The following is a 22425-nucleotide window of genomic DNA, read 5'->3' as shown; positions in this document are numbered from 1 at the left end:
GGGGCCGCCCCCTCCCCGCTCCCCTCCCCTCGCTCCGTGCCCGCCCCGGCTCCAAGATGGCGCAGGCGATCTTCGAGGCGCTGGAAGGTAACGGGCGGCCCCGCTGCACCCCCACCGCCGCCCCCAGCCCAGCCCCGGCTCGGTTCTGCCCGCCCCAAACCCGCATCCACCCCCCCCGCGGCTCCCCGCTGCCCTCCCCGCCCGGGGACCCCCTCCTCCTGCCGGCCCCGTGTCCCCCCCGCTGCACCGGGTCCCCCCCTCCACGCTCCTGCTGCCCCTTCAAGCTCTGCCTGGGGTCCCTGGGGGTCCCTGGGGGTCCCTGTCCCCGTGTCCCTCAGCCTTAGGGCCCCATCGCCCCCCTGGGGTGGTGCTGTGGCACCCCTGTCACCCTGTCACCCTGTCACCCCCATCCCTGCACACTGCTGCACCCACCCATGGGACATTTCCCATCCCCGTGACCTTGCCTTTAGGGGCTCCCCATCACCTCACAGCCCCCCACACATGGGGGCACCCCGTCACCCCGTTCCCAGCCCCCGGGGTGCCCCTCGCTCCCCGTCCCTGTGCCAGGCACGCTCGGGCACGGCCACCGACCCAGCTTTGGGGTGTCCCCTGTACCCCACAGCAGGGCTCGAGCCGTGCCCCCCGCTTGCCTTTGGGCTGCTTCTCACCCCTGGGTGTTTGTGCGTGGCCCTGTGGGGTGTGTGGGGGCTCCGTGGCATGGCCAGCGCCCGGCTGTGTGGGGTTGTGCCTGGGGTCAGCCCGTTCAGAGGCGAGCTCTGTCCCAAAGCGTGGATCCCCGGAGTGGATTTTCCCATACGTGAGGGGACCCCGCTGGCTGGCAGGCCTTGCAGCGGCACCACCGCCCCGCTTTAGGAGCAGCACCTGCGACCGCAGCAGCGGGGAGACGAGCAAGGAGCGATGCTTCGCCCCTTTGGGTCTCCTGGGGCGTGTGCCAGCACCGTGTGTGCCCCGGTCCCTCTCTGTAGGGCAGGTTTCATCGCCAAATTCAGGAGGGCAAAACATCTCAGCGGAGTGGTTTTTGTTTTGTTTCCCAAGCCCACAGTGACTGGAGCTCTCTGGTAACTGGTGTCTGTCTGTTGTGCGCTGTCAGACTCCAGGTCGGTGACTCGGCATCTGTGCGCTCGTGTCGGTCCTCCTGGATCCTGTCAAATCCACAGCCATGGGTTTTTAGCACTCAGATCCTCGTGTTTTGGGCAGGTTGTAGGGAAGGCTTGCTGCTGCTGGGAAGGCAGAGGTGGCTTTTTAAAGGTCTCACGGCTCCAAAGGACATCCCGCAGGCTGCTGCTGGCTGTGCTCGGTGCAGATCTGCTCCGCAGCTGCCTCACGGAGCCCGGGGATGGCATCGGTCCGGCCCGGTGGCCTGCTTGGTTCCTGAACCTGGGATGTAGGGTTTCTGCCCTGTGTTACGGGTGTCAGCCTGCATTTAACTCGAGAAACGGGGGGGACTCCCTGCGTGTCTGTGCAAAAGGGAGATGGACGAGGAGCGATTGTTTGGGTTGTCCTGGACTGCTGTTCTCTGGCTGCCCCAGCGCTGCCTGTCTGTAGGTTTGGGTTTCTCCTTAATCCCCTTCCTGCAAGCCGGACCGAGGCCATCACGCGGATTTTTCGCTCTGAAGAGCCAGAAAGAAACCCAGGCGCAAAGTGCTGGGCATAGCGAGCGTGGTGGTCTTGGTGCAAGCCAGATGGGAGTAGTTCACCATTTCCACTCTTATCTTTATGCACTGACACTGAGCGTTTGATCCCCGTTTTTCTGCTGTGTCCCGTTAGCTTGCTTCCCCCGCAGACGCACTCCGCTTCCCTCTGGTTTGGATGTGCCAAGCACAGCCCGCAGTGCCGCCTTTGCAGTTGCCCAGGAGATGCTGTGCAGAGCAGGAGGTGGGTTTTGGGTTTTAACGCCAGCCTGCCAGGATCCAGCGGCGTGGTGCCGGCAGAGCTGGCCTGCGGGAGGGACACGGCTCTCCGTGCGAGAAAAGGGGCTGCAGAACGGGCCCTGCAGCTGCGCTCTGCCTCCGTCAGCGATGTCCTCCCATCGGTGTGGGGGTAATTTTACAGGAGGGTGTAAGGCGGCATCATCTGCTCGTGCCTCTGCTCCCCGGCAGAACGGTGCTGTCCCGCCGAGGAGGTGTTTGTGACCTCTCCTTGGTGAAAGATGATGGATGGAGAAGGCACTCCTGGAGTCCCGCTGTTGATCGCTTCGTGCCTGAGGTGCAGGAGAAACGAGTTTTTAGAGTGTCTTTAAAATGCTGCGGGTCCTGCCTGTGCTTCCCGCCGGGGAGGTGACATCCTTGCTGTCCAGGAGCAATGCTAAAATGGCAAGAGGAACCCGTAATGGTGAAATGAGGCTGATGCTTCTGCTGCGCCGTGCCGTTATGCGGGACTCCGTTGGGTGTTTTACTTCCCTTCCTGGTGCTGTTGGCCAGGGGACCTCTCGTTGGGTACCACGCTCACCGGCACGGTTTGAAAATGAGTGCATGGACACACTTGCTGTTCACTGCAGCGTGTAATCCTGAGGTCAGAGTTACTCAGAGCTTTACAGGTTTCTTTTTTTTTTTTTTTTTCCAGATCTGCAAAGATCTTGATGAAAAGTAAAAAGCAATCAATGAACTCTCCCCTCCTGCTTTGCCCCTTAATCTCCACGTGTGGCCTTGGCGTGCCATTTATTGTATTCACGGGTTTCTTGTGGTAAGGGAATTGGTAGAGAGGAGTGGTGCATTAAAAATCACCCCTTTTAGCTATTTTTTTCATGATCAGATTGTTCTCTGATTCTTCCCCTATGATTTCTAAAGAGAGAAGGGGTGCATGGGCTGTGATGCGTCGGCCACGTGCTGCTGGCCGGCTGTGTCCCGAGGCGAGCCCGCCCCACTCCGGTGTTCATCTGGAGCGTTTTAGAACATGTTAGCTGTGGTGACAAATATTTGTACCAAAGCAAGTGAGCTCATTCTGACAACAAATCTGCCTGGGTGTGCATGTGCTCAGGGAGTCCCGGGGGAGCTGGAAGTGACAGAGCCACCGGCAGCTCTGAGGGAGAGGCACCCGTGAAGGCTCCGCGCTGGGGGCAGCGGGAGCTGTGGTCCTGCCCGCCCCTAAGTGGCTGAGCCAGGTCTGCTCAGAGCATCTCTCCAAGGAGCCCGTGCTTGATCTGTTCTTTTTAATGCTGTCTCTGAATCCTCCTGTAGCTCATAGCCCTGTGTCTGATGGGATCCATGAGCACTGACCCTGGGCACAGGGAGGTGTTTCTCCTGCACCGCACAGGAGCTCAGGTGAATCCAGGTGGCTGCACCCCAGGCATTTTGTCGTCAGCGAGCTTGGTAGCTTGCTTCTGCTGTGTCCCACTGTGTTCCCAGAGAGCCCCTACATGGGCTGCATGGCCCATGACGTCCCAAATACCCGCCTCTGAGCTCTTTTCATACCTGCTGTCTGCAAGCATCCTTCCTCACTGCAACCCGTGCCTGAAATGAAGCTCTCTCTCAGCTTTCTTGCCCTTCTTCCCTTCCCTTTCCTTGTACCAAAGGACAGGTGGGAGCGTTGCTGTAGCGTGACTGCCCGTGGAGCAGGGTGGTGAGAAGGTGAGAGGGGCTCTGTGGGGAACACCTCCCTGCACGACTCGTCGTGAGCAAGCTCCCGGTCCCCAGGTGCTCTGCGTTCACACCACGCCCGATTCACCCCCCTGTGCTTTGTCTCCTTCCAGGAATGGATAACCAGACGGTGCTGGCCGTGCAGTCCTTGCTGGATGGTCAGGGAGCAGTGACAGACCCGTCTGCTCAGAGCGTCAGCTCCTCCACCGCCATCCCGCCCATGGGTGAGTCCCGAAGTGGGGGAGAGACGGGCGAGGGGTGGTGGGCTGGGGGTCTCCTCCCATGGTGTGCTCTGTGACTATCAGACCAGGCACCCTGCTTGTGTAGGGCGCTGCTGGAAGCGTTGTGACCCCTCAGCGGGGCCTGGCAGAGCAGGAGAAAGGGGCAGAGCAAGCACCTGGGCAAGCAGAAATCCTTTGGGGCAGGTCAGGCGTTAGGCTGGGCTACATGGTTCCGTTAAAGGCACGGAAGAAGGGAGCAGCCGCTCTCTGCCATGACTGCGTGTTTGTATTTTTTTTTTATTTAATGAGCCATTCCTTATCCCCTGGGGATGTATCAGTGCAGTCACACATGCACTCACAAACTCCCAGTGCTCGACTAGGACGGGGGGTGCTTTATCCCTGGGCTCCCCGCGTGCTGCAGGCTGGCAGTTTGGCACCAGGCAGTTCAGTAGATTGATACGTTGCGCCTTTCCCCGTGAGTGTGTTTTTTCTTTTTCCCCTTTTTCCCCTTGTGTGACTGCTGATCAGATCAGATTAGATAGTGAGTTCCTGAGGGATCCCATGGGAGAAAGAGCCTCTTGCAGTGCCCAGTCTGAGCTGTGCTCCTGCAGAAGTTACGGCCGTGTCCCCAAACAGGAGGTCCACCTTGTGAGCCACAGAATATTATTTTTTCCAAGAGGTTTGAGTCTGACTGGTTCAAGTGAAAAGTGGTGTGAGCTTATGTGATTTGCTCGTGCTGCAAGTTTCATCTAGGCTAATGATAACTGGGCTGTGGTCTCCTCTTGCCTCTAACACCAAGCAGAGGCACCAAAGACCAGAGGTCTTGTTGGGGGTGGGTCCCAGACAGAAGCCGCCCTCCCCTGTGTGCCCTGCTGCATTTCTCATCCTTTGTGCAACCTAAGCAATAAAATCTGCCTCAGCCAGGCTAATGCAAATGCTTTGGAAGAAGCTATTTTAACAGCAGAAGTTGCTGGGGGAGCAAAGCTGGGTTCTTTGATCACGTCTTTGGGATGAGAGGACAGGTGATGGGATTCAGCTTGTCAGAGGGTGACAGCAGGGTTTGTGTGTGGGAGCGCAGCCAAGGCCGGCTCGTCCACATCAGCTGGCTGTGGGGAGAGCTTGGCATCAGGGAAGAAGGACGGTTGCACCTGATGTCTACTGACGATGATGTCCGCGAGGTGCCAAGACACAGCAGGCGTCTGCTGCCTCGCCTTTACTTGCTGTGGTTGTCGGGTGCAGCTCTGGGGCATGCTGAGTGCGGCTGGCAGCAGGGAGCTGTCTCTCTTACTTGCAGATGATGAAGATGTCTTCCTGTGTGGGAAGTGCAAGAAGCAGTTCAACTCCTTGCCTGCCTTCATGACCCACAAGAGAGAGCAGTGCCAGGGAAGCGCCCCTTCCCTCTCAACAGTCTCTCTGGCCAGCAGCAGCGTGTACAGCCCCCCCATCACAGCGGTGCAGCAGGCTCCGAGCGCCAGCCGACAGGTACCGTGCTGCAGGCCAGCAGGCTCTGCCACCCGGATTTTGGGAGTCAGGGTACCGTATGTGAGGCTTTTAGGTCCAACAACGCCTCACGATTGACCTCTGTCAGTCGCGGTGCTGTTGGCACCTCATGGTTAAATCTGCCTGGTCCTCTGCAGTGAGGTGGCCTTCAGCACCCAGTGTCTGATAGCCCTTTTTCTGGCTGGGAAGTGTTTCCCAGCGTGTCTGTGTTACAGCCAGGCTTTGGTTCTGCTCAGGAGCCCCAGCGTCACCACCTGGCAGGTCTGCAGCGTGCTTGGGTGCTCGCTGCGCAGTGCTCAGGGGGGAGAAGGTCTCACTGGCTCATGGGCAGAAGAGGAGGGCAGCGTCTGTGCAGCCTCCTCCCTGCATCCCTCTCTCAGTCTCCTGCAAACAACTTCGCCATCTGGAGCTGGAGCAGCCTCCCTCTGTTCTCCACCTTTCCTCGCTGGGGGGAGGTGTCCAGTGAAAGCCTGAGCTTGTCTGTGACCGGTTTGTCCCACAGATCTTCTTTAATAACCACAGATTTTAGCTGTAGCCAGTGGGCACCTTCTCAAGCCACTGTCATCTTTTATACCTCCTTTTCTGAATGAAGAACATTTCTGGAGCTGCCTTATTGTTACAGCTAGGAGCTATTAGGGACCCATAGATCATTACTGTGGCTTTTCACAGCCTCTGCTCAGCGGATAGCAGAGACTCAGAGGCACAGCAGAAAGTAGTGCCATCATTTTTCTGCGTTTGTTATTCTGTCCTGTTGCTGGCCAGCAGTGCATCGTTCTGTTTCTTTTTCTTCCAGCAAATTTCCACGTACATCACCGTTCCCCCATCGCCTTTGATTCAGACCCTGGTGCAGGGGAACATCCTGGTTAGCGACGAGGTGCTGATGTCGGCCATGTCCGCCTTCACGTCCTTGGACCAGCCCATGCCCGCCGTGCAGCCCCCGGTGCAGGTGAGGGGCTCGGGGCTGTGGTTGGGCAGCAGGAAAACCCAGCTGGTTGATCAGAGCCTGGTGATCTGCTTCCAGGTGGGGTCCCGGGCACCTTCCTGCAGTGGGACAGCCAGCCCCGGGTAGGAGCATGGGGTATGTGACAGGGTAACTGCAGGGCCTGCTCTCTGCTGGCGTCCCTGTTGCTGGATGCCCAAGTCTTTGTGTCCCTGACTTTCTGTTGCACTGACTGTGGTTGGCTTTCAGGGTCCTTGTCAGTTTGCCTCACACATCTCCCTCCAGGGATGGTTGTGCTGGGCTCTCCGCAGGGCTGCCCAGGCTGGCCACACTCCCCTTGCTCTGAAAAGGTCTTTTGTAATCATGAGGATTAAAAGCTTTAGAAACGAAGCAAAAAAAGAAGCAGTGGGGCTTGGATGCTTGAGTTCTGGAGGAGGCAGTGCCTGCTGACAGGCCAAAGCAGCGTGGTCTGATCCAACCTGATGGCTGGATCGGGCTGTGTTGTGTTGAGACACCCCCGCTGCTCCTGGAGGTGCCCTTTTGTGTCAGGGCTGGGAGCGTGTGTGAGGGAACAGCCCCTCCAGCTTCCTGCTGCTACCCTTGGGCTGTGTTTTCAATGTCCTGTCTGTCTGTCTTTCCCTGTTCTGGTTTCAGAGCAGCCTGAGTATGCACGCTGGGGCTGGGTACCTCTCGCAGCCCCCTCCGCCACCACCTCCCCCTCCGCCGCCTCCTCCTCAGCCCCCACCGCCTCCCCCGCCAAGCCTGGGGGCTCCGGGACAGCCCAGTGCCGGCGGCGTGGTCGAAGTGTACAGCGCTCCTGCTCCTCTGGCAGCAAACAGCTCAGTGGAGATCCAGGCGCTGGGCATGCAGCCCTACCCGCCCATGGAGGTAAGGCTGAGCCCGAGGCTCCGTCCTTCGGGGTGAGTCAGGCTGCAGCGCTGCTCGGGGGTCACCTGGGCTCGAAGCACTGAGTTAGAGGTGGGGAGGGTATGGCAGGTTATCTGCCCGTGCTTATTTCCTCTGGGAAGAGGTGCCGATCAGAAAGGTGTCAGCGAGATGAGTGCTCAGAAACAGGCTGGGGTGTTGGATAGCTGGCACTGCATTTATCGGGGTGGGAAACAGAAACGCCCCGAACCCAAATCACCCTGGACTTTTTTACTCCAAACGTCCATTTCTAGGAGCAGCATTGATGCAAGCAGCTCTGCTTTGCCACCTGGCGTTTTCTTGTGCTCCTCCTTCCCCTCTGCAGGCACGCTCAGGGTGCTGTGAGCCCACAGGCTCAGCGGTGGTGGTCCTGGTCCCCTGCTCTGAAGGGATGAGAAACTCTTGCAGGCACTAGGCATAGCTGGGTACCAGAGGTCTCCTTCAGAGTTTCTTTGCTGTTCTGTTCTTGCTGTAATCACTCCTGGGTACTTTGTGGTGTTCAGCAAGAGTTTTGCACTGTGCGCGTTGTTTTAGAGAGACACCGTTGGGTTGCTGAACCAGAAATTTGGTTGTTTGGCGGGGGGAGAAAACTCAGCCAGACTCCCAGCTTGGTGGGGCAGCTGCTGGAGGTGGCGGGTGGTAGGAGCTGTGCTGCGTAGCAAGCCTCTTTTCTCTGAGAACTGAACTCTTGCAGGTACCAAGCCAGTGTGTGGAGAGCCCCGTGTACCCCTCTCCCCCTGTGTACAGCCCTGGGAAGCAGGGGTTCAAGTCCAAGAGCACCGGTGCTCCCGCGCCTCTGAGCGGCTCAGGAGGAGGCAATGTGGTTGGTTTTGATTCCACCTCCGCTGTCAAAAGTAGGCGATCCAAAAACGAGAGTGGGCTGCAGGAAGGTAAGAGTCCTCATGGCAGCTGCCCTGTGCCAGGCTGCAGGATGCCGCGCTTGTCCTGTGCCACGGGCTCTCTGGGTGCAGTGGGGTGGCACCGGCTGTGCCTGCAGCTCCCTGGGAGGACACCAAGCCCTGCCCCAGGCTGGCAGGAGCAGGTGAAAATGTGGATGTGCTTCTTCATCACCTCTGAGCGCACGTGAAGGGGCTGTCCCTGTGCTTGTGCTAAACCTGCGCGGCTCCGCGCCGATTGGATCACGCTTGAAAATGGGGAGATTTTGCGAAATAGGGTGTTAAAGCTTGGTCCTTGTTCTCCAAAGCAATAATGCCCAGCCACAGGGTGTGTGGGTGTTTCGCTGTCTGTGAACACAACACGCTCCCAGGTGAGGAAGGACAGGGGCATGCCCAGTCCCAGCACAGAGGAGCCCCAGATCCTCCGCTGCCCGTTACTGGTCAGAGCCTGCCCTTTCCTGGTGCAGTGGCCGTGAGTGTAGCCCAGTGACGAGGGAGGTCCCAAGCACGAGGTGGAGGAAGGCTGCTCCAGGAAGGCTGTGCCCGTAGAGTTACACCAACACCAGGCTTTAACGTTGTTTGCAGAGCTGTGAACGACCGTGCAGGCTGCAGCTCTCAGTGCAGAGTTTCCTAGAGCAGCCCACGGCTCTGCTGTTTTCCATTGGTTTATACCCCATCGTAGTAGACAGAAGATGTGGCTGACTGATCTTCTGGAGGGGAGAAATATGCATGTGCTCTGGCTGATGGCTGACCTTGGTGAGTTCATAGGAGAGAGACAGAACCGGGGCCCTTCCTCTCACTGATCTTGTGTCTTTTCCTAACACCCAACGTGCCTTTACTCTGTAGTGTAGCTCGAAGGGTCCCTTGGAGTGGTTAATGCCCAGAAGGGATTCCCTGTCCCCCACTTTTGTTCTCCTCAGTGCTTATAGAGTTAGCTCAGGCTACGTTAAATACACGCTTGTCCCGTAACCTCTCCCTGGTCTGGCCAGGCAGATCTTATCCTTCCATGAGCCCTTTATTATTTGGTCCTGCACAGTCATGTCTTGGGGTGAGGGCCCTGCAGTGCAGGGGGAGGCAAGGTTATGCCACACCATCTCATTCCTCTGCACACTCTTGCTCTTTCAGGGAAACCAAAGTCCCCCAAGCTGAAATGCACTTACTGCGACAAGGCCTTTACCAAAAACTTTGACCTGCAGCAGCACATCAGAAGGTAAGGGTGATGCTAGGCCGGGCACAGCAGAGGGACTGGGGTGGATCCTGGGCACAGGAACGCTGAGGGACTCTGCACAGCCCAGCAGACCTTGCATTTGTCGTGTCTCCCAGAGTCCATGCTGCACTGGGAGGTCATCCTTCATCCCCCTGCCTCCAGGCTCTCCCTCACAGTTCAGGAGCTGGGCTGAAGGCTGCATTGTAGACGTGATCTTGCTGATTATGGGCTGAGACTGGAGCCTGCTTTCCTCACTGATGAGACCTTGAAAGCCACAGTTGTTGTTACCTGACTGCTGGAGCAGTGTCATCTGCACTGCTTCCCTCTGCCCTTTCCTTCTCCATCGCAAGCTGCTTCCTGCTTGCAGGAGGGTTGCTATTAGCAAACCATAAACCAAGCCCAACGTCTACATGGGGAGCTCTTACAGAGCCAGAGCTCTGGCAGGAGGCAGTTGAACTCTTCAGCATTTTCTCCAGTGGAGACTGCTGAGCTCAGGACAGGTGAGAAGGAACAAGTGGTGATTTTGCTCCCCTTCCCATCCTGGACTCCTCAGGTGGCATGCTCCATGTGTCACAGCCAGCTTTTTCTCCTGCAGCAGAGGAGGGCAGAAGGATGTTTCTGCTGTGCACAGCAAGGAGCAAGTTCAGAGAGACTGGGGGACTCCAAGTTAGAAGCCACGTGTGCAGGGGAGGGAGGGGTAACAGGGAAGAAGAGGCTTGTACCCTTGAAAAGAATGACGGGGTCCCAGGGGTCCATGCAGAAATCCCAGACCGAATGCCCTGATGTTGCTGCAGAGCTATTTTCCTCTCCCACTTCTCCCTTTGGTCCCTTGCTACCCCCAGACTGTGAGCACTGCAAATATGTGCCAGGCTTGTTTCCCCCAGGCCTCTGACCGTCGTCTTACTCAGGTTGATGGGGTCTGAAAGCCCTCGTCCAACCTGGTCCAGGTGCTGATCTGCTAAGCAGAGAGTTCCTAGTGCAGTCCTGCAGCAGCCGCCTCACCACGGTCCCTGCCTGGGGGCTGCCTCCTCTCTCTGCTGGCTGCTGATATGGTGCCTTCTGCCTTCAGTCACACAGGGGAGAAGCCCTTCCAGTGCATCGTGTGTGGCCGAGCCTTTGCCCAGAAGTCCAACGTGAAGAAACACATGCAAACCCACAAAGTCTGGCCTCCGGGGCTGGGCTGCACCATCTCCCGCAACTCCATCACGGTGCAGGTCATGGCCCTGAACCCCAACCAGACGGAGGATGAGGAGAACACAGGTTTGCTGCCTGGGAATGTGAGCTAGGGGCAGAGCAGTGATGTGAGGTCTCCACGCATCCCTGTGTCGCTTGGTCCTGTACAGGGAAGGAGCCGTGCGTGCTGTTTGTAGTCCTGCCGTGGGATTTAACAGCACTCACCAGGGAAATGCTGCCCAAGCCACATTTGCTCCACTCTAGCTGGCAGCTGCGTCCTTGGGTGCCTCCAGCTGCTGTCAGTTCAGTTGCTGGTGAAGAGAGGGGCTCCAAACTGTGTGCCAGGACATGCCAGGAGCAGGGAGAACCTTCCTTCCCCTTTTCACTCCCTGGCAGCTGCAGCACTGGTACTGCGCGAGCCACCCTGGGCTGCCCTGGTTCAGTGGCTGGAGAAGCCAGTGTTAGCACACCTGGTGCTCTGGCGATGTGCAAGCCAGGCCTGGGCTGTGTCTGTCCCCAGCAGCCAACCGAACATTCTAGAAGCAGAGAAAAGCTTCTTGATGGTGTCTGCATGCCCTTTCCACAGGAGGGGAGGGAACAGCACTGTGGCAATGTCACACCTTGGGGAAGGTCCCTGGGAGCTGCTCTCTGCAGCCATCGGGGCTGCTGCTGGCTGGAGGTGACCACTGGAGCTGGGAGTGAGCCTGGCACTGGTTCCCTGGATGGGGTCTGTCCTGCTGACAGGGAACAACAATTGCGTCCCTGGAAGAGAATTGGTCAAGGAGAAGAAGACGGAGTGGTCAGAGCCCTTGGTCATCTGTAGGCAAGCTTAGCACTAGGCCGTTAGTGAGATTCTGATCTGAAGATCTGCCTAAACTAAAGAATCTAAAGGTTTTTTTTTTCTAGATCTAAAGAACTCGGTTGTTAGAGAGTGAGATTTGATCTAAAGAAAGGAAAGAGGAGCCTGGATCCATGGATCCAGAGCCAGGCCTGGGTGTCTCAGCAGCGCAGAGCTTGCAGAACAGCTTTCAGAGCTGTCATGTGGCAGCCTGTGACTTTCTCTCTCCCTTTTCTCCAGGTTTGACTCAGCCCTCGAGGAACCCCGCACAACCGCCCCAAGACATGAGCCCGATGGAGGAGAGCGAGGCAGGCAAACTGGAAGCCAAGCAGGTTGTCTTGATCGACAGCTCTTACCAGTGCCAGTTCTGCCCCAGCAAATTCAACACCTATTTCCAGCTCAAATCACACATGACACAACACAAGAACGAGCAGGTAGGAACCAGGAGTACCTTGTGGTGCTGGTGGGATTAAGACAGGATCGCAGGCTCTGTCCTGAGCGTGCTGCTTGCTCAGTAAGTGCTTGCTGTGCAGCTCAGCTCCCTGCACGTCTGGGTTGCAGCTGTGAGCTCTGGGTGGCTTTGGAAAGCTCCCCCGCCCTGCTGAGCCACTGGGGAAAAAACAGTCAAGCAGGTTTGGGTGGCTAGAGGGAAAAGAAAAGAGGCAGAGGCCAAAGTTTGCAGCGTAGGTAGCAGCTCTCAGGCTGGTCACTGCTGGGGCGTTGTGGTCTCACCACTCCGGTGTTTCCAGGCGCTCACACCGACACCCCTTTCTCCTGCCTTGCTTTCTTGCTTGTTTTCTCAGGGGAGTGCCCAGGCAGTCTGTGCAGGCAGAACAAGTATCGTGTGGCAGTTGGGTAGGTTTGGCCCAGCTCTCACGATGTGGAAAGAGGCAAGGGCCGGAGGGGTTCGCTTCCTGGAGCTACATCTGCTCCTGGGCCTGGTCCCACCCCAGAGGTAGAAATGGGAAGGGAGTGAGCCCTGCTTTGGGCTCTGTGCAACCTGGGTGTCCTCTGAGTGTCAGGGAAGGAGGCTGGGTGTGTGGGGCTGGCTGTGCCTGGTGGGGTCCTTCCCTGAGCCAGGTGAATCATAGAATGGTTTGGGCTGGAAGGGACCTTAAAGATCCCCTGGTTCTAATCCCCTGCCATGGGCAGGGACACCACCCACTGCACCAGGTTGCCCCGGGCCTCGTCCAACCTGGCCTGGAACACCCCCAGGGATGGGGCACCCACAGCTTCTCTGGGCAGCCTGTGCCAGGGCCTCACCGCCCTCTGAGGGAAGGATTTCCTCCTAACCTCTGACCTAAATCTTCCCTTTTAGTTTAAAACCATTCCCCTTCCTCCTGTCAAAGAGTTGCTCCCCATCTTTTTAGAAGCCTCCTTCAAGTACTGACAAGCTGCACTGAGGTCCCCCCGGAGCCTTCTCCTCTCCAGGCTGACCAGCCCCAGCTCTCTCAGCCTTCCTGCCCAGGAGAGGTGCTCCAGCCCTCTGGGCATCTTCGTGGCCTCCTCTGGCCCCGCTCCAGCAGCCCCACATCCTCCTGGTGCTGGGGGCCCAGAGCTGGACGCAGGGCTCCAGGTGTGGCCTCAGGAGGGCAGAGCAGAGGGGCACGATCCCCTCCCTCCCCTGCTGCCCACCCCTCTGCTGATGCAGCCCAGGACACAGTTGCCCTTCTGGGCTGCAGGCACGCACTGCTGGCTTGTGTTGAGCTTTTTGTCCACCAGAACCCCCAAATCCTCCTCTGCAGGGCTGCTCTCAGTGAGTTCTTCTCCCACTCTGTGCTCAGGCCAGGTAGATGACATCGGTTGCTTTCCCTCTGTCAACTGATGCAGTCACTCCACCATAGAAAGCCACCAGTTGGTCAGGCACGATTTGCCCTTGGTGAAGCCATGCTGGCTGTCTCAGATCACCTCCTTGTGTGCATGTGCCTCGACATTGCTCCCAGGAGGATCTTTTCCAAGATCTTGCCAGGTCCGTGTGTGTCAGCCTGATGGGTGCTGTGCTGCAGGAGTGCAGTTCTGGTTTCTGTTCAGCTCCCAGCAGGTTCTGCTGCTGCCTTCACCTAAAGCTGTCAACCACATTTGCTCTTCTGCACCGTTCTTGCTCATGGGAAGAGGATATTATTTTTTTTTTTTACTGTAACGTTGTGCTCCTGCTGCAGTTGAGAGCTGGGTTTCATCGCTCTGCCCTGACCGAGCCCTGTAGCCAGTGTGTGAGCGTGGCAGGGTGCTCTGGGAGCCCTGGTGCTGTTTTTCCATAAAATCAGCTCAGCTGCTCCCCAGCACAGAGCACTAAGGGGCAGCAGTTGTGTTCTGTAGAGTGCCCAGTTGCAATGATTTCCGAGCTAGGAAGGCTGCTCTGTCTGCTGGCAGAGGATTTGCCCTGTTTGTTCCCACGCTGTGCCACTGCCCCTGCTCTCCCTTCTTCACCCAGGTGTACAAGTGTGTGGTGAAGAGCTGCGCTCAGACCTTCCAGAAGCTGGAGTCTTTCCTCGACCACATCAAGAGCCACCAGGAGGAGCTGAGTTACCGCTGCCACCTCTGCAGCAAGGACTTCCTCTCGCTGTATGAGCTGGGCATCCACCAGTACTCCCACAACCTGCTGCCCCAGCACAGCCCCAAGAAGGACGTGGCCGTGTACAAGTACAGTAGCAATCGGTGCTCACAAGGCTTGTAGGAGTGAGTGTGTGCAGAGCGTGGCTGCCTGAGAGCGGTGGGGACGCCAGGGGGACGAGGGGGCTGCCTGCTCAGCAGCCACGGTTCTCTGGGGCACACAGGTGGTAGCTGGGGTCCCACCGGGCTGTTGGAGCCACGTGTGGTGAATGCAAAGGGCCTTTCAGAACGACAGGAACGGGCTGGGTGCAGCTATGTGGGAAGAGCCCACCACTGCAAGCCCTCTTAGCACCCAGTCAGGAGGGAGGGGAGCACAGCTGAGTCTGCCCCAACGGGACAGTGACCCCGGGAAGCCCTTGCCCAGGCTGAGTCTCTAAACTGCAAAGGGATTGTGGGCTGTAGAAGCTGTGCCCAGGTAAAATGAGTTACTTCTGTTCTTATGCTGTGAAGGGCTCTATCTTACCTGGAAAAAAGCCCTTCTACTAGGGTAGGGGGAAGGGGTGAGGGAGTTCTGTGAACAGCTCTCTGGAGCTGTTGAAATGCCTGTAGGGACATCAGGAAGAGAAGGAAGCCCAGAGGATACTGCAAGTCACCTCAGAGCCTAGTAAGTTAATGCCTGCTACTTCTTAGACCATAATTTCTAGTCAGCCTGGTGCTGTGGAGCTTCATCCTACAGCTTGCTACCAGGGATCCGTGGGGTCAGAGCCTTCCTTCTGTTCGAGGAGGTTTTAGTCTGCTCTAAACAAAAGAGGCTTCACTGCAGATACGTGGTGAGAAGGGTGCCTGTGTGCGTGTTCCTCGTTGGTGATGCACGTACACATTGCCTATTACCAGCCAGCTCTGGCAGAGGTCTCAGAAATACCACCAGGGTTTGTGAAAACAGGTGAGTTAGGTGGAGAGAGCCGAGGAGAAGCCGTGGAAGCTGTCCCCACGGAACGTGTATGTTCCTCTGTGGGTGCTCCCACGGGAGTTTGCGTGGATGAGCTCTGGAAATTTCAAGGCTTGTCTGCCCAGTGTTCCAGTTTCTCCCCCGGTGCAGGATGCTGTGTGTGTGTGTGATCTGGCCACGCGGGTTGCTGAGGTGTGGGGGCAGTTGGGCAGTGGTGGTATCACCTGTGCCAAGCTGACCCCGCCAGAAGTCAGCCTGGAAGGCACTGGGTGAAGGAGCTGCGTGGGTCTGCCTGCCGTGGGGGGTTTGCTGCCGGTAGCCGTGTTCACAAGCTCTGTCCTTTCTCTCCACATTCAGGTGTGTGAAGTGTGTAAATAAGTACTCCACGCCAGAAGCCCTGGAGCATCATCTGCAGACAGCAACGCACAACTTTCCCTGCCCTCACTGCCAGAAGGTGGGTGGGGAGCCGCTGCCTGAGCTGGTCCTGGGCACGTAGCCGGGGCTGTGCGGGGCACGAGACCCCTCTACTCACTCTCCTCTCCCTTCCCACCTCGCCGTGGCCTGGTGGGCTCGTGAGGTGCTTTGCAGAGAGGCAGAGGTGACTGCACCCATCCCTGGCCTCACGCAGAGTACGTTCATGCTTGTAGTGCTGGCTTTTCTCCCAGGTCCAATTTGCTGACCAAACAAACAGAATTTGGAAGGAGAGTTCCCTTATTCCCATGACAGCACAGAGCTGCACTCTCTTGTTTCTTAAAAGCAGGTGCAGCAGTGGTGAGGCTGGTTTTGGGAAGTCTTAGGCTGGTGGCAGTGCCTTTGACCCCCCATGGCTGGCTACCTCTGTCTGGAAGGGTTGTGAACAGAAATCCCTAGGTTCTGGGGGAGCTTGGACACCTGTGTTTCTGACCTCATCTCCTGTTGCAACAGAAGTCTCTGGGTTTCCCCTTGTTCCTGTCTTTTGGATGAATGTTCTGTGTCCTTGGCAAAGGGAAACCCTTTTGAGTGATGTGACTGGGACTGGAGCAGTGCATGGATGGGTTTGGGCTGGAAATACTCTCTTCAGCATTGCCCTGAAAAGGGTTTGAGGGACAGAATTTTGTGGGGTTTGAATTCCAATGAATTCCTTTTTGAAATCCAGAGTAAAATTTGGACCCTTGCTCCTCTGTTCTTAGCAACGGAAATGAAAGCCCTGTGATAGGGGCAGGAGCAGTCTCAAAGGGTTGTCCTCTCTGCACTGAGGTAGCTCAGGGAGGAGAAACACGCTCCTGCCATTAGGAACCCGTCTTTACCTGTCATCTCTCCACTTCCCCCCACCAGGAGGGAGATGGCCTTCTGCACCAGGATGGGACTTTCAGCATGCAGCAGGGGGGCTTGGAAGCCCACTGTCTGCAGCAGTATTTTTCACTTCTGTTTGTGTTCTTAAAAATAGTGCTCTTTTCTGGAGATGAAAGAACACAATTCTGGGTACCAGAAATTCTGTGCTCCCCCTAGATACGTGCTCACAGCATCCGCACCAGGAATTCACTTAGCTTGGGTATTTCCAGTAGTCCCGTCAGCCAAAGGAACCATTCGTACTGGTTTTGTAAAGACCACGAGTGGGAGCTTTTGGTAACGGATAGTGAGGAAGCACAGACTGAAATCATCCCTGTGGAAGTAGGAACTGCTGGGGGTCCAGGTGCAGCGGGTCCCTGCTGGCCTTAGCATCCATCTGGGGAGCCTGTCCTCAGCACTGTGGTGTTTGAAAACTTAGTAGCAATGTTTCAGCTCATGTGTTTCCTAAGGATAAATGGTTTTGTTGTTTGTTTTTAAAGCTCTGTCTGTATTTTCCTTATACAAAACTAAAGGTTTCCTCAGCGCTTCCTTTCCAAGAGAGCGGTCACCGTGAGCTGCTTGTGCTTTTTGTACAGGCTAAAACTCTTCTGCCCGTTCAACTCAGCGATGTCCCTTCTGTGCTGCTGGCTCTTAGCCTGGTTTCTGTGTGCTGACAGGTGTTTCCCTGTGAGAGGTACCTGCGCCGCCACATCCCCACGCACGGTGCGGGCAGCAAGTTCAAGTGCCAGATCTGCAAGAAGTTCTTTCGCCGTGAGCACTACCTCAAGCTGCACGCCCACATCCACTCGGGTACGGGCTCTGCCGGTGCTGCAGTGCTGGGTGTCTCCGTGTCGTGGTCCTCGCTGAGCTCCGTGGTGCTCTGGCTGTTGTCCTGATAACCAGAGTAACAGAGCTGGCTGTCTCAGTCGTCTCCAGTAACGTGGCTTTTAGGAGGTGTATGGCTTTGATTCAGTCTTGTACCCAGCAGCTGGGAGCAGGACACAGAACTGGCTTCCCCAATGTCCAGGGTTGCAAAAGCTAGGGAAGCTGCCCTGGAGATGAGGAGCAGCCCGCAGTGGGGACAGTGTCCATCTATTTACCCATAGGGCGGGGTAGGGAAACTTGGGACAGCTTCCAGAGAAGCAGAGTGGCACTGCTGCCAGCGTGAATCCTGCACGTGACTAGAAGAGCCCTGAGTGACTGCACCTTCCCCGACTCATCTCTCTCTTTCTCTCTCTTTCTTTAATTCAGGTGAAAAGCCCTTTAAGTGCTCGGTGTGTGATGCAGCTTTCAATCGGAAAGACAAACTCAAGAGGCATATGCTGATCCACGAGCCTTTCAAGAAATATAAATGTCCCTTCTCGTACGTAGCGTCTCCAGCATGGCAGCATGTCTTAATGGCTCGTTGTGGGGTTTGGAAAGGAAAAAACATCCCTTGTAGGTATCCTAGGGTACATGTAGCATCTTCCCATCCTCTGCTTCTTGGGGAGGCAGGAGTGCTGCACGCTGTTGCACTGGGAACCCAGAAGCCTCAGTTGCCACTGACTTTCTGTGGGACCACATCACTTCATCTCAATTCCTCAAGACCTGTAAAATAATGCCTATGTATGTGGGAGGCTTGGGGGATTGCACCTGCAGAGCTCTGGGGAGGAGAGAGAGTTATTTGGGTACCAAGCACAGGATTGCCTGACTGACAGCATCTCCCCAACTGCACTTAGAAGCAGAGGAGCTGATGTACAAGCTAAAGAAATCTAGGTGTAGGAGGTCCATCCCCAAATCTGTGGCACGTTCATGGGCCTTCTGAGGCAGCCAAGACTGACTTCTCACTGCTTCCAACCACCTCCTTCCAGCATTTTTCTGCCTCCAACTGGGACCCCGAACCTGCTGCTTTTAGGAGAATTTGTGGCAAGGCAAAGGCGATGCGTAGCCTAGCAGAAGCTCCGTGTCCCTGTAGCAGCCTGATTATCTCTCCTCCCCCCCAGAAGGGCAGAAGCACTGGGGCTCTGACTGTGACCGCACACAGGGCCCCATCTGGGTGCTGCTACAGAGAAGGGCTGTGGATCTCTCTCTGGTCCGGGCTTTTTATACATCAATCCTCAGCTGATTCATGCTGCTGACCAACATTTTTTGTTCTTACAGAAGCCACATGGGCTGCAATAAAGAGTTCAACAGGCCAGACAAGCTGAAGGCTCACATACTGTCCCATTCAGGTGAGTGCAGCTGCCCCTGCCTGTGCTGCGGGCAGTTGGGAGCGAAGTGGCTCTGATCCCGTGTGGCTGTGTGGGAGTGTGGTACGGGAGCAAGCCAGAGAAACAAGAGAAGGAAAATTGTGGAAGCGCTTCAGCTGTATATCCCCAGAAGTGCCAGATGTGCTGGGTGCTTTCCCTGCAGTGTCCCTTCGCTTGGCTAACCACTGTGCAGTTTTGTATGGAAGAATTTCCCCCTGCATATGGTAGTGTTCCCCAGATATAAACCCAACTTCTTAAAATATCTTATCAGCTTTAGACTTTTTTTTTTTTTAATCTCTGTTGCTGCAGGCCTGTTTAAATGAGCTTGCGTTTTACAACCGTGTCTAAGCTCTAGGCTGTTTCCTAAAGCGATGCAAGTCTGTAAGTGGGGCCTGCTGGGGAGGCTTGAAGTGTGTTTGCTATCAAATGAACATCCAGAGTGCCCTGCCCACTCCTCACCGATAATATCTCACATTCAAAAAGAGATGCCTTGGGATTTGACTGCCTTCTTTCTGTGGTCCAAAAAAATGCTTCCACTTCTAGTAAAGACAAATCATTCCTGTGCCCTAGGGAACTTTTTGATTTTTGTCTGTTAGAGTAAAACTGAACTTCTCTTCTTGTTCCTGGCACATCCAAAGCCCTACAAGGTGTGATCAGATGGGACTGCGCTGGCAGTGCAGTGGATGATGTGTTTCAGACTACATTTGGGAGGGAACAAAAAGTGTTGTTGTATTTTTTTTCCTCACCAAATACACCCGGGGAAAAAAGGTCAGGATGTAGCTGTTCTGCATTTTCATCACAGTCACCTGACTGTGGTTTTTTATTATTATTATTATTTTGTTTTTGTTTTTGTAGTGATACTTTAAACCTCTCCTTTGAGGCAGGAATGAATGTTGTAGCTGTTTGTAACCACGGCCATTCAAGGTGTAGCAGCACATCCTTTAGGGGCTGCATATTTGCCTGACACAACTTCTCCTTAAACTGTGGGGTTTTTGGTTGTTTTAATTAGCAAACTGAAAAGAATGGGGCTTCTCGAGGGAGGAGGTGGCTGTGTCAAGCTTTTATTGGGGAACATCTGCTTGGAAGAGGAGGCGAAGCTGTCGTGCACTCCCTCTGGTGCAGGTTTTCCTGAAGGTCTGTGCTGTGAAGCAGGGTCTCTAACTGAGCTCTCTCTCCTCCCACGCAGGGATGAAGATCCACAAGTGCCAGTACTGTAACAAGTCCTTCAGCCGACGAGCCCACATGATGGAGCACCAGCGCTCGCACACCGGCAACTACAAATACCGCTGCCCCACCTGCAGCAAGGGCTTCACGCGCCACAAGTACATGAAGGACCACAAGTGCCGCCTGGGCTCACCCAAGGACAAAGACCTGCAGCTCAGGAAGCCCCAGAAGAAACGGGTGGCACGGGGGCGCAAGGTGGGCCTGTCCATCCCCAACCAGCTGGCTCTGGCGGAGCTGAAGGACGGTGCCGCTGGGGAAAGCCCCCAGGACGACAGCCCGAACAAAGAACCCTTTCAGGAGTCGGACGCAGTCCTGTCCATTGTGGTGGGTGGGTCAGGAGCTGCTGACTCAGACCTCGTTGTTCCTGGGCAGCCCAGCAGCATCACGTCCAATTTGTCCTTGGCAGAGCTGCAGGCTGCCTCGGACGGCCCCTGCACCATGCTGGCTGTCCCCGTGTACATCCAGACGACGGAGTGACTGTGTAAAGAGCCACCGTGTGGCTCAGGGCTGCTTCTGGGGTCGTCAGACGTGGTGCAGAAATTTGGCTCAGTGAAAAAGACCAAGGCTCTTGTGGGGAGGTAGATGGATATGGGAGAGAAGGGCTTTCATCTCCACTTGTTCTTCCCGTCCTTGGGCAAAGGACTGCTTGGAAGCTACTGATGGCACAAGGCACTGAAGGGAATGGCTCTGTCTCTTCTTGTCCCTCTGCATCACTGGTCAGCCTAGGGCAGGAAAGACTAAGATCCCTGAATCAGGGTGAGAAGAAAGAGCAAACAAACGTGCAACAAACAGAGCTGCTGAAATCAGGTGGCTTTGCAAATCACAGCCTGTCCCATCTGTGGTTTTTCTGGCCTGAAAGCTATATTGCCCAGTATTTGGGTGGCCTTTCCAAGAGCAAACAAATGATCCTTCCTAGTGGAAGCAAGTTCATCCTGAGATCCTTCGGGAACACTGTTCAGAAATACCCTGACAGACTTGTCTGGTATCTTTCTTTTCCCTGTCTGTTATCAGCAGAAAGATCACCGTGTCTGTACTACGTGTTATAAACACCATGGAGCTGGCACGCTGTGTCGAGTCGATGGGTGGGAGCAGCTCTGTGCTGCTGGCTCTGGGCACACGTGTGCTTGGTGTTGCTTCCACAGTGGTGGTTTCATGGTTTTCTCCATACCCAAGGATCTCCAAGTGCCTTAGATATCAGCGAGCCAGTCCTTGGAACAGTTAAATGTGGCACCTCCCTTCCTGACACTTCTGTACAGTGGGAGAAACGAAGGCCTGGGCGAGGCGACCTGTCCAGGGTCACACAGGAAACCTGTGATGTGCCCACGAGCCAGATTTGTAGCATCTGCTGCACTCCTCCATTAGCTGATTCCCAGCCCTACATTCCCTTAGCTCAGTTTTATGGGCTGGTTAATCATTTCAGTGGGACGCTGGCAGCGGGGTGGCAGTGGTCAGGGAGCAGGAAAGTCCTGTGCGACTGGAACAGCTCTTGCTGTCCACACGGCTCCTCCGATCTGATTGCCTAAGTACGAGTCCCAAAAGCGAGGTGGGAACACCAATCCCAGGGCACCTAATGGGAGGGAACTGAAAGCTGTGTGGTGTTGGGAAAGGAGCTGCGTGGGCAGGCGTGGAGCCCAAAGTAGGCAGGAGAGCAGTTGAGTGTGGTTTTACCTGCTAGGCTCCCTCTTCCTTCCCATGCCACACTCAGCCTTAGTTTGGTGCTGGTGAGCTGGTCCTGCCTGTTGGAAAAAGGAACGTGACCCAGACCTGGAGAAACACCCCTGCTGCCTCGGGGTCCACCTGGCACGTGCTGTCCCCATGCTCTGCTCTCCCCACTGCATTTGTCTTGTACAGGTCAGCAGAGCAGGTGGTGAATTTGGGGTGATGAGCTGATCAGCTGGCGGTGTGAAGATGCTGCCGATTCAGCCTAAGGGTGGTGCAGGGCAGAGCACCGGGTCAGTCAGCCCTGGGTACCTCACTTCTGCTGCCACGTGGGGCAACCTGTGGCTGTTCCTGGCTGCTGGCGCAGTCAGCCCAGCGTTACTGCTCCCACTGCTCTGCCCCTGCTGCCTGCCTGCAACCTGCCTGAGCTCCAGCCCACGGCTGGACCTCCAGGTACTCCTGCTGTGTCCTTGCGGTGTGTTTTGCTTAATTCTGAAACTGGGAGTTTGCAAGAGGGCATAGAGAAGAAAGGATGGGGCTGGACTCTTCAGGGGTGCAGAGGAACAGGATGGGAGGCAACAAGGACGTGCCAGAACATGGCAAATGCTGACTCAGTGGAAAGAAACATTGATCAAAAACACATCCGGCACCATGACGAGGTTGTGGAGGGGCTGGGAGGTTGCGGTACCTGCTCGTACTCAAAACTCAGCAATACCCCAAGCGTCCTGCTGTGAGGGAGCGTGCTTGGAGGAAATGGTTCTGTGCTTCTGGGAACCTTGTCTGCTCTGAAGGGCAGAGTTTATTTGCCCACAATAACTTTTAAAAACAGTTCTCACAGGAGGGGAACAGGAGAAGGAACTAGGAGGAGTATATTTAGCAAACTGTTTTCCTCCCCTCGCTGCCCACACTGCACAGTGTCATTATGTGGCTTCGGGCGTTCGCTGCAGCTGGCTCTGTTCGGAGAGGCCAACGCGTGGGCACTGCTCTCCTTCAGCTCACAGGCGGGGGCTGGAGGCCCCCATGGCCCTTCCTTTAGGGCCCCTGCTTCCCCCAGCTCAGCCAGTTGAAACAAGGTGCTGGAATCTGGTGTCCGCTGGCTGCACTGAGTGGAATTCAAGGGTTGGGAGCGGAGCTGTAAAACAGCTTCACGTGTGGCCGCGGGATGCTGGGGCCAAAAGATGCTGCACTGATGCTCGATACCTGCGTGGTGGG

At 56.0% G+C, this 22425-nt stretch overlaps 1 protein-coding gene across 3 annotated transcripts; it reads left to right on the top strand.

Moving 5' to 3' along the window:
* Positions 1-17: 17 nt before the first annotated feature.
* On the top strand, positions 18-20615 carry ZNF341 (zinc finger protein 341). Of its 3 annotated transcripts, none has more exons than XM_068700835.1 (15): positions 18-87; positions 3710-3820; positions 5112-5299; positions 6111-6263; positions 6912-7145; positions 7876-8071; positions 9203-9287; positions 10354-10544; positions 11536-11729; positions 13727-13935; positions 15152-15248; positions 16780-16912; positions 17354-17465; positions 18242-18312; positions 19517-20615. In XM_068700835.1, the coding sequence occupies exons 1-15, from the start codon at positions 57-59 to the stop codon at positions 20029-20031; spliced, it is 2520 nt and encodes an 839-aa protein (XP_068556936.1). In that variant the 5' UTR covers positions 18-56; the 3' UTR covers positions 20032-20615. The 3 variants fall into 3 exon arrangements, with proteins under 3 accessions (XP_068556936.1, XP_068556935.1, XP_068556937.1); XM_068700834.1 differs by lacking the exon at positions 18-87 and adding an exon at positions 3450-3587; XM_068700836.1 differs by lacking the exons at positions 18-87; positions 3710-3820; positions 5112-5299 and having other exon boundaries at positions 6127-6263; positions 6917-7145.
* Positions 20616-22425: the final 1810 nt, after the last annotated feature.

Source organism: Anas acuta, chromosome 16 (genome assembly GCF_963932015.1).
Source record: "Anas acuta chromosome 16, bAnaAcu1.1, whole genome shotgun sequence".
Classification (NCBI taxonomy): domain Eukaryota; kingdom Metazoa; phylum Chordata; class Aves; order Anseriformes; family Anatidae; genus Anas; species Anas acuta.
Note: the sequence above shows the minus strand (reverse complement) of the source record. Positions and strands in the feature narration are given on the sequence as shown.